Genomic DNA, 11,283 nt, shown 5'->3' on the forward strand with positions numbered 1-11,283 from the left:
ATCAAAACACACCTTCATTTTCTCATTCCTTCCTAAAACCCCTTCCAAATTCCATCCACGTTCTAATCCGTACATCTTGTCACTTAGAATGGTGTGACATCATTTTCTGGTACATTACAACTGTCACATTTATCAGAAACACATTTTGTATGTTGTAATAGTGTTTCCCTTTGTTATCTGTGTCCCACTTCTTCTCTTCTTCTGCCACAAATCCCTCACTACCTTTATGATTAATGATGCACTGTTCACATTTTAACCCTGGAAGTTGGTGCCGGTACTTTTTCAGTACTTTAGGAATTTTTACCTCAATAACTGTAAATAAAGTCATTTATAGAAGTGTTATTGACATTATGCCAGAGCTGCCTTGGTTGCTGTCTGCCATTGTCTGTAATGCTTGAATATTAATAAAAAACAACAATTTTAGCAATAAAATAAAATATTTTCTATGAAATGTTTTGTTTTCCACAAATTCTGTGTTGTGGAGCAATCAAATTAAGACAAAACATTAATTTAATTGATCTAGACTTATATGATTTTTTTTTTTTTTTCAAACAACATGCAGCACAACTGAGTTTTTGTGTTAAAATTACAACATAGAAGAAAAATTGTGATTATTCCTTAAAAATATATTTTTGATGATAATTTATTATTATTATTAGTGTTAGTATTATTATTAAATTTACATATCTAAATTCTACTGTACAACTGTAATACATTATCATGTAAAACCAAACTTATTTTGACAGGTTGTGGTGAAGACCTTTGAATTTCCATGTGTTATTGATTTAACCACTAGGGTTTGAAATTAATATGTGTAGCAGGTATTGAGAATAGAATATTATTGTTATGATTGGTTATTTCATTTGTTCAGGTAGTTTGTTATGGTGCAGTACCGAAATACTCCAGCAGAGTGTGGGGCGAGCATGGAGAGTTATTATCAGGCACATGGTTCCCTCCCCCCACTCATAATACAGAGATTGAGGGAAAGGCAAAAAGTGTCATGTCTGTATTTTAACATTTCTATGTTCCCATTTTCAGGGAGACCACGTGTGTGTGTGTGTGTGTGTGTGTGTGTGTGTGTGTGTGTGTGTGTGTGTGTGTGTGTGTGTGTGTGTGTTAAACGAAACCGCACGTCTGCGTCACTCATTCACACAGAGACACGCAGAGTAGGGCTGGGGAAAAAATCGATTTGATTTAAAAATCGAGTTGGTAGGTCAAATCGATTCATATTTTCAAAAAATAGATTTTGTAGATTTTTTTCTCCCCCTCTTCTATATAGCGTACAATACATACATTTTGCATTCGCCAATCTTCCTTCAGGGTTTCCGTAGAACTGAACGGAAGAACTGCGGCGCAGCCCTCGATACTTCACGACATCACGACAAAAAGACTTACACACATACAAACCACACAATTATAACTGCATAATTTATCCGACGGCGCGCGAGTGAGTGAGGGAGAGTGAGTGAGAGTGTGTGTTCGCGAGTGAGTGAGCGAGTGAGTGTGACTGTGTGTGTGCGCGAGAGTGAGTGAGTGTGTGTGTGTGTGTGTGTGTGTGTGAGAGAGAGAGAGAGAGAGAGAGAGAGAGAGAGAGAGAGAGAGAGCGTTTATGTGAGTAAGGGCCCTATCTTGCACCCAGCGCAATTGACTTTGTACACGGACACATGATGTATCATTCCTATTTTGCACCCGCGCAAAGCGGACTTTTCCCTCCACAGAAGCACGTCGGTTAACTAAGAAATACACTTGCGCTCCCGGGGCGGTTCAGCGCAAAGAGGAGGCGTGTTCCGGCGCAAACGTTCCCTCATGCTATTTTACAGGTTTAGAAAACAATTGCGCCACTAACCGAAAAAAAAAAAAAACAGTTTAAAGTCAGTGGCGCGTTGCGCATGTTATTCATATGCTATTTTAAGGGCGCATGCTTGGCCTTAATCAATGTAGCGTGTGCACAACGCGCGTACACTTTGATTCTCTCATCTACACACAGACGCAGCAGTTATCATTTTTGCAAATCATACATTATTACAAAAGATAGATAGATAGATAGATAGATAGATAGATAGATAGTTTATTATAAAAGCATACATCTAGCTTACACAGGTGTGTTTCTCCATCCCCAACGTCCCTGGCGGGAACGTCGGTCTCCTCGGCCTTGAACCGCTCCTGTCGTGCGCCTGGCAAATCCGCCGTTATAATAGGAATCCGCTTTAGAACAAGAGCGCCTGCTCTTAAAGGGAATGTGAGATGTCGCTCTGATTGGTTTATTTCACGTTACGCCCAAACCACACTTATGAATAATGAAGCTACTTCAGACCAACCCATTTTAGATTTGCGCCAGGCGCAAGAGTCATTTATCCCGCCGGGAAAATAGCAACAGCGCCAAGACCCGCCCACAAAGTTACTTGCGCTTTGCGCTTTGACACTTGCGTTTCAGATCGTTAAAATAGGGCCCTATGTGTGTAACTTATGTGCGAGTGAGTGTGTGTGTGTGTGTGTGTGTGTGTGTGTGTGCGCGCGAGTGAGTGTGTGTGTGTGTGTGTGTAGCAGGCCCGGGGTGGGTAATCGGGTGAATCGGGAGAATTCCCGGTGGGCCGCTTCACTTTTGGGCCGGGCGAGGATTTTTTTTGTTTTACATTTGTCACGTTAGTTACATTAGGCTACACACGTTCCGCATTCTGACACCGCAGCGTACAGCCTCTGCATGGGTTGTACCATGAGAGGGAGTTCTCCCCTCCCCTCCCATAGAGTTGGTTGGGTCCATAGCGCGTCTTTTCCAAAACGTTTTCTCAGGTAGTCTACCGCGGCACCGCCGGCGCCTACCGATAGCTGGGCCGGCCCTACCGTAACGGTACGCGTCAGGGAGGATGGATGGGGGGAAGAGGCCAGGAGGGGCTGAAAAAGCCAGGTTGAAAAAAAGAAAGGCTTTGGAGGAGGATGCTGCCAAATGTGCCAAGCTTACAGATTTATTTTCAAGAGGACAAACACAAGTGGCAACAGGTAAAGAGAGATAGGTCTAGTAATGATTAACATTAGCAACGCTGCAACGTAATTATTCGGCTAATACTGTTGTAGCTTTGTCAACCTATTCACAAGCAAAATATATAATTTTATTAAAATATTAGCCTTTTTGTATCACCCAATACATAGACTTTGCAAATATTATGCAATTTAATATTGATGATAACAAAACTCAAGCTACGAAAAAATTTGCACTGTTGATCACACTAGTCTACTTTAATTTTTCACCAGGATTTTTTTTTTTTTTTTTTTACTTTTATTTTTTACAAAATGGCACAGTCACACTTGTGGTGTTCCCGTTAAAAAATGACCAGCCTACAAAAAATAGCTTATAAATCTCTCATTGTACTATATTATCACCCAATTTGGATTCAATCTTTTTGTCAACTTGTTTTCTTTCAATTAGGACTGGTTTTATATTTCTATTTTCATCTGATTAATCATAGGCCTCATTTATCTGAGAGTAGGTATCACATTTTTTGATTAAAAAAGCATTATTTTGGAATACAAATAAATCTGTAAACATTAGTTCAATATGCCTATTTGTGGAAGAGTGGGATACATTTCAAATGCTTTCTTTCTTTCTTTCTTTCTTTCTTTCTTTCTTTCTTTCTTTCTTTATTTCTGTTTTTGTTAATTTATCAACCTATCCTTGTGGAATAGTGGATCTATCTCAGCTTAAGTGAATTTCTGTCAGGACCACTACCGTCAAATATGATTGACAATTAGCATACAGTTTGGATTGGCGGTATGGTTCCGTTCTGGGCGAGAACTCCCTGCGCATCCATGCAGCCTAGCATGGATAAGAGCAGGGAGAGCAGCAATAATCCCCCTTGGGGTAAACAGAACAGAACCAACATGAAAATTGCAAATATATTTAATTCAAGATTTTAAAAGTACAACATATTCGATAATTGTTCTGATTCAAGGGGAATCAGAATGTCAAATCCTGACTGGGCGAGAGGAGGAGCTGGGGATGGAGGAGGGTAATTAGCTCCTGAGGAACGCGATAGCTGCTGATAATACTGAAGGAGCTTATATATGTATACAGTGATAGGTGTCGTATTCCTATAGGTAGATGTGGATCAGCTGATGCGAGCTTGACTAACGTGACCTGCCAGAACTAACGCTATGCTTGATTATTATTTAACCTTTACATTATTTGTTGAACCATGGTATTAATAAAAACTACAGAATAGTAAGAGCTGAACTGTTGCTTCATTTATCCAGTTTGGAAAAAGTGCTAATTTGGAATTCCACCATGGAAAAAGTGGGCCGGTCTTGGGCCTGAAACTCCCGGGCTGAAAAGTGGCCCCTCTCCGGCCCTGGTGTGTAGGCTATGTGAGTGAGCTTGTGTAGCCTATGTGCGAGTGAATAAAACAACGTGTAGTCTGACATGTTTCTTCTCCACGACATGACAAGATTTTTAGGAGTCAAAATCGTGTAATCTGACAGTGACTATTGTAACAGACAAACAAAATTTTGTTTATGTTGATGCACTTTAATTAAATACAATAAATATATATATATTTTTGAAATATATTTACAGTTCGCAGTTATTTTGTTTTAAATGAAAAAAAAAAAATCGAATCGAATCGTAAATCGAGTTTTTTATAAAAAAATCACAGAGTTTATTATAAAAAAATCGCCCAGCTCTAACGCAGAGCATGATTCGTATTTAAATAGTCTTACTCTCGCGCTTAGATGTGTTCTCACTTCTCAGGAACCGAAATTTGACACCTATTGATTTAATGTGAATAGGTAGGCTACTCGGTTCTACCGACATTATTTGGTCGGTGGCATTAAAAGTACTGTGTTCGGTACCCAATTCTATTCATCTGATTGATTTTTTTAAGGCAGAGTAGATGTATCCTACACTGCTTTTGATTTCCCACAATCCTGTGCTTTCCATTCTGTGACAGTCAAGAAGCCAAAGCGTCTTGATCGCCCCCCGGTGACTGGTCCTAGCATAGGTCATAAACCCCACCCCCTCCATGTTAATTAATGGGACGTGAGACAAACTAAACAATTAAATTACACTTCAAATATCTTTTTTCCAAAGATGGTTTCTGTCATTTTCTGTAGTTTTTATAACGCTGATGTAAGTTCAAGTGTTTGTTTTTAAATTAAGTTTGTTTTTAGTTAGTTACTCGATGCTGTAAAAACTGTGGTGTGACGTCATGATTGACAGCTGTGATTGACAGGTTATACTGTATATTAACTTAGTTTTCACGAAATCAGTTTCGTGAGCGGCCTTCAAACACAAACACTGCCTGCAAACTCATTGCTTGAAAGGGCAGCGAGTCAACAAGTCACTGCCTACGTTTTCAGATGCAGCCATTGAGAGCGGTTCGCTCATATCTGTTCTCTTTCAGCCTATAGTAAGAGTTGTGGGCGTGGCTTCTGTAGCAGGGCAGAGCCAGAGGGGGTTTAGCCGGTGTGGGAGTCTGGGAAAGTCTATATTGACCTCTGAAACTGACTTGACTGTTGATAGGGTTAGTGTTATGGATTCAGTATTTTTTTTGTATGTAAAGCTGTTCTGTGAGGGCATTAACTGTGAGGTTCATAAAAAGCAGCTGATTTTATTTCAGCTGATGACCCCTAATTGCTAATTTACCAACAAAAGGGTGAATGTGTGTTGCAGAGTGAGCACTGAAGATAGCAATGTGCTGAAACATTTGCTCTTATTCATTTGGTTTAAATTCACTTTGCACTTATGCACTATGCACTACAGAATTTTTTTTTTTAACTGAATTCAGTGTGTGGCCAGCCACCTTCTTGCTCGTTTTCATCAAAAGCAGGGCAGGAAGAAACTCTTCACCTTAACACACATACACTGAATACACACTCTCACCTAGAGCTGATGGTCCAGATCAGAAAAAAACAACACATTTCTCAAGTACACCGACCAAGGTTTCAGTTTGACTCAACTTCAATAAAACTTGTACTATGAGATCAGACACGGTTTTAACTTTTTACTGAATTTTTACTTTTTAATTGAGAACTGAATAAATATACATAACCATCTTAAATCACTAGAATTTGAAGAGTTCAGTATATTCTTCTACTTTTGCTATTTAACACAGTCAGACAACTACTTTTCAAATAGTATGTTAAATGATAAGAAATAAAGAAAATTTCACAAATTAAGAACAGTTTAAGTCTTAATAAGGCCAGATGAACTATAACATTATATGATAATCAAATGCAGCGAGTGAAACTAGGAGGGTCAAACTGTGTTGTGGGAGGATTCACACATATAGAAGTGTTTTTTAGCAGAGTTTCATCAGACACTGAACTACTGGAGAAAATGTTTCACACGTTTGTTTTATTCTGTTTGTGCTGCTGGAGTCTGATTGGTAAGTAAAACAATTTTTTTTTTTTTTTTTTAGAGTAACACAGTGGCTGCTACACGCTCAGTAAAAAGGTTTAACAGCTGTTTTTAGAAACCTGTTTGCTTTGAGTTCATATCTGGGTTAATAATGGATTAATTTTATTAATGCAATAAGTAGCCTGGAATATTTAGTATGAAAATCAGATGTATTACTGCATGTTTGGTTATGTGCTTGTTTAAACTGACATTTGTGAAATCAATAATAAGGGTAGCAAACACACGATGAAGGAGTCTAGATTGTTACATGTGTTCTTCATCTGGGCCTGGTTATCTGTCCTTTATTCAAAAATGATGCTGCCATATTAGTCCATTAACTAATGGATCTAACTATCCCCCTTTATATATTTCCAGGCAATCACGTAAGCGCTGCTGCAATGTTTTCTCTGTCTGCTTGATTCTGGCAATCTCTCTCTAACAAAAGTGGTTTATAAAGACAGTGGTTTCTTTTCTGCAAGAGCTACTGATGTCAGAGAGAAGTTTCTGGTGTCAGTAAAAAGGGAAATTAAATATTAACATTGTTGCTGTTAAATTGCATTGGCGAATCCATTGCTGTGGACAAAAAAAACTGTAGATTTTAAATTTAAATTTATAATTCCTGATTTGTTCATCTGTGTTTAACATTAAGTGATGGAACAAACTCTACTTGGTTGTTCATTTAGTTTTGGGTATCTGCCGCTGTTCTGGATGTTCTCAACTTGTCAAGTCAACTCAAGTCAAGTATATTTGTATAGCGCTTTTCACAATACAGATTGTATCAAAGCAGCTTCACAGTATTCAATTAAAATAATACAACAAGGTTTGTTTCTAGTGGAATTTATTGATTGATAAAATCAAATTAAATATCCCCAAAATATCCCCAACTGAGCAAGCCAAAGGCAACAGTGGCAAGGAACCGAAAAACTCCATCAAGTGACCTAATGGAGAAAAAAATTATCCACTTGTAAACTATAAAAACTACAGCTGATTTCAGGCTTTGTAAACCATCAGAAACCTTAGTCTGTGTAAATCTGTTTGTTCATCAGGTGTGTTTGGTGATTCAGTGTCAGTGATGGAGGGAGATTCTGTTACTCTAAACACTGATCTTACTGAAATACGTGAAGATGATGATATAATGTGGACATTTGGAGCTGAAAAGTCTCTCATATTTAGAATGAAAAAAAAGAAGCAAATCTCCTCCACAAATGACGATGGTCGTAATGAGAGATTCAGAGACAGACTGAAGCTGGACGATCAAACTGGATCTCTGACCATCACAAACACCAGAACTGAACATACTGGAGTTTATCAACTAGAGATGAATGGAGTGAAAAAATCATCAAAAACATTCAATGTTTCTGTCTATGGTGAGTAGAGATGTCATTTCTCTAAACATGTACATATTCTATTTACATACATACATACATAGATTAAATATTTTTATAGTTTGAGCTGACAGAAACATTCAGTGACCGTGAGCACACTAAACACTCACTCCACACAAACTAAAATTCACAACACCTAAAGACTGATTGTTGTGTTCATATTTCTGTTTATTCTCTCATGTTTTCCAGCTCGTCTGCCTGTTCCTGTCATCATCAGTAACTCTTCACAATGTTCTTCGTCATCATCATCATCATGTTCATTGGTGTGTTCATCAGTGTTGAATGTGAGTGATGCGACTCTCTCCTGGTACGCAGGAATCAGTGTATTGTCCAGCATCAGTGTGTGTGATCTCAGCATCAGTCTCTCTCTACCTCTGGAGGTGGAATATCAGGATAAAAACACCTACAGCTGTGTGCTGAACAATCCCATCAGCAACCAGACCACACATCTGGACATCAACACACTCTGTCACACATGTGCAGGTACCACAGCACTGATGATAGATGTGTTTATATACAGATTCACTCACACTAATGACTCTTTCCTTCAGTTCCTCCAGTCTCAGTGTCTCTGATAGTGTTGATCTCTGCTGGATCTCTGATGATTGTTGTTGCAGTCGGGATCTTTTGGATCTGCAAAAAAAGAAAAGAAAGCAAAACAGACACAGAAGGCAAGAGTTACAAACTGACTTTAACAAGTATTATAACAAATAAATAGTCTACTATATTTTAGTAGATTGATAGCCCTTTTAGCCCTAAATTATAATTTAAACAATTAGTTTCATAATTTTGTAGTTAACACAAAATGATATGTGTAGTGATTGTGTTTGGCAATTTCTGTAGATTACATTCATCAGAATACATGTCTTTGTGTAATGACACTGAATGTCGCTCTTTACTGGGTTTCATAAATTATGTGTAAAGAATGTCTCTCTAAATGTACTGACGAACACATACTCTGTTCGTAACTTTTTTTCTGTGTGAAAAAGGTCTAATGACAAATTCAATTTGTTGATGCCTTATTTAAAAATGACAGTGCTAAACATTTAATAAAATGTGCAATGCCTTATTTCTGACAGTCCTAATAATAACACATTTGTTGTGAAGAATCAGTCAGGATTGAATTGTGTTGTTTTAATGCATCTATTATTGTTGAAACAGTTGAGACTCGCGAAGACGAGATCACTTACGCTGAACCAGCGTTCAACAAAAGAAATGCACATAAATTGGTAAGATGATTTAAATTTTGTTGAGTGTGTTTGTATCATTTCAGCAGTGAGTCAGATGGAGATCAGTGTTTTTGTCTGCATAATCATCCATCACATCACACATAACAGCACCATATCAGATATTTATAAATTAATCTATAAATTAATTTATAAATTAATAATTTCAATCTTTAGGATGAACCTATCACATTCATTATTATTATCTTCTTTTATGTGTTTTTTTACAGAAAGTAAAAGAGGAGGATCATGTGGTTTATGCACCGATTACAATGAGAAAAGTATCAAGACCCAACCGTGTGACCAGCGACAACCTTCAAGTCTGAGTCTGTGGTTGAGCTTTTGGTGAGAATCAATCATCGTTTTAAAGTGTGGTACTTAAAGATGGATTCTTGAAATGGTCTCCTAAAAACTGCCAAAGAACTTGACTTGTATTACAAGGACATTTAACAAATGATCTCTATCGTTTGGCCCATTGGATAATTTTATGTTTGTCTCATAAAAAAAAAATTAAAAAAAAAAAATTAAACATAGATGGAAAACACTCATCAAAAGGTGAGAACCTGCTGTGGTCTCAATCAATGTGGTTTGATCTGCTAGGTGGATGGAGAGCTTGCTCATGAGTGTTTCTGCTGCTAGACATGTGTGTTTGATGTCTGTTTGAGTGCATCTGATATGAATAGTGTGTCTCTAAATAGTCTGTGGTTGAAGGACTTTTTCCATTCCTGCTACACATGAAACCGTTGGACCTCTGCTCTAAAAAACCTGCTTCAAAAATACTGAACTCGTCAATGCTGGTGTTTGACAAAAGGCCTTAAATTATACAGAGATGTTACTTCAAAATATGAAAATATTATGTACTTTGTGTGTATATGCATCATGATCTTATACTCATGTTGTGACCCTACACTTCCTTTTAAAAATAACTATCTTTTTGATACCTTGATAGGTAATTTCCTGTTTTTTTCTGTCAATGTGTGGAAGTCATTTTAAGAATAAATGCAATGTGACTTTGTAAATGTAAATAATTTATTTAGTTTTCATCAGTTTTGACGAGTAACTAACTAAAAGCAGCAACGCTACAGTTTGGCATAGAGGTGGGTGAACTAACATCTTAATTCATGATGAGTAATTTAATATTTTTTTATGCAATTGTATATAACAATAAAGTTATTTCATTAAATGATTTATCTTTTAAATATAGAATGATGCACATTACAATACATATGACAAATACAATATAAGAAAGATACAAATGAAATAAACAGTGCTTTAAATGTTGTTTGATTATCAATGACACAGACAGCAGGTTTATTAGACTGACGTCTCTTTAAGACCTGATGCACGGATCCAATACATTAGAACACACCTGATTTCTTTCTCAAAAAAAGTAATTTGCGTTACTTCTCATGTGTTTCCTCCCAGCACTGTGCACAATATTGTGGTGTTGTTGAGATGCAAGACAATCCATCAGACGAGTTTAAGGGTATAGAGAAGTTTTATTGAGGATTACAGAGAGGTGGAAAAAAACATCTTTCTTCCCTTGTCTGTTTTTGCTCATACACTACTTCCATTCAAAAGTGTTTTAATGCACAAAAAGTGTTAACAGAGTGCTTAAGAATTCAATAGACTAGCTGATTCTTGCACATTATAAGCACAATTACACACAGAGACATGCATGAAGAACTGCAGGATATAACAATGTAAACTCACGCTCGATCGGCCCAAAGCTGGCATCCGTCCAGCGCGGAAGGTCTTTACGTCTTACTGTCCTTTTCTCGAGGCAAAGTATTTTTTGATTACATGCAATACATTTGAATATGTATTCTCTCGTTATTTCATCTGACTCCATAAATGAAAAGGTTTTAATGATATCTGTGCATCATTAAATGTGAGCGAATGTTTGACTATTCCTTTTAACTCTTTAATGAAAATAATGCCAAAGGCAGTTAGAATAATCAAATGTAACAATTTATTATGTCAGGTAAATGTATATCATGCCAATTTCATCATCAATTCAAAGATAATCAATACAAAACATCAAATGCTCTGGAATAAAGAGAAGAGATGCGAACCCGACATTAGGAAATACATGATGCTGAAGTCTTTGAGATCCTTCAACATCATGGGCTCATCTGAGTAACAGAAGGCCCCGGTCGTCTCGTTGCATTTCCTTATATAGACAGAACCTTCTTTCACATGGAATGGAAATTTACATTCAGAGGTTACACCTTTTGGGGGTGTGAAACCATTTGTCTAGAGACCACCTTCCTTTGTGTGCCAG

General features: G+C 37.3%; 1 protein-coding gene across 2 annotated transcripts; it reads left to right on the plus strand.

Moving 5' to 3' along the window:
• Window positions 1-6,309: 6,309 nt before the first annotated feature.
• On the plus strand, window positions 6,310-10,184 carry LOC307169842 (SLAM family member 5-like). 2 transcript variants are annotated; one of them, XM_079890683.1, is made up of 6 exons: window positions 6,310-6,377; window positions 7,435-7,755; window positions 7,963-8,256; window positions 8,334-8,444; window positions 8,935-9,002; window positions 9,230-10,184. In XM_079890683.1, the coding sequence occupies exons 1-6, from the start codon at window positions 6,329-6,331 to the stop codon at window positions 9,323-9,325; spliced, it is 939 nt and encodes a 312-aa protein (XP_079746809.1). In that variant the 5' UTR covers window positions 6,310-6,328; the 3' UTR covers window positions 9,326-10,184. The 2 variants fall into 2 exon arrangements, with proteins under 2 accessions (XP_079746809.1, XP_079746808.1); XM_079890682.1 differs by having other exon boundaries at window positions 6,313-6,377; window positions 8,325-8,444.
• The last annotated feature ends 1,099 nt before the right edge of the window (window positions 10,185-11,283 follow it).

The sequence above is a fragment of the Squalius cephalus genome (assembly GCF_949319135.1).
Source record: "Squalius cephalus genome assembly, chromosome: 13".
Classification (NCBI taxonomy): domain Eukaryota; kingdom Metazoa; phylum Chordata; class Actinopteri; order Cypriniformes; family Leuciscidae; genus Squalius; species Squalius cephalus.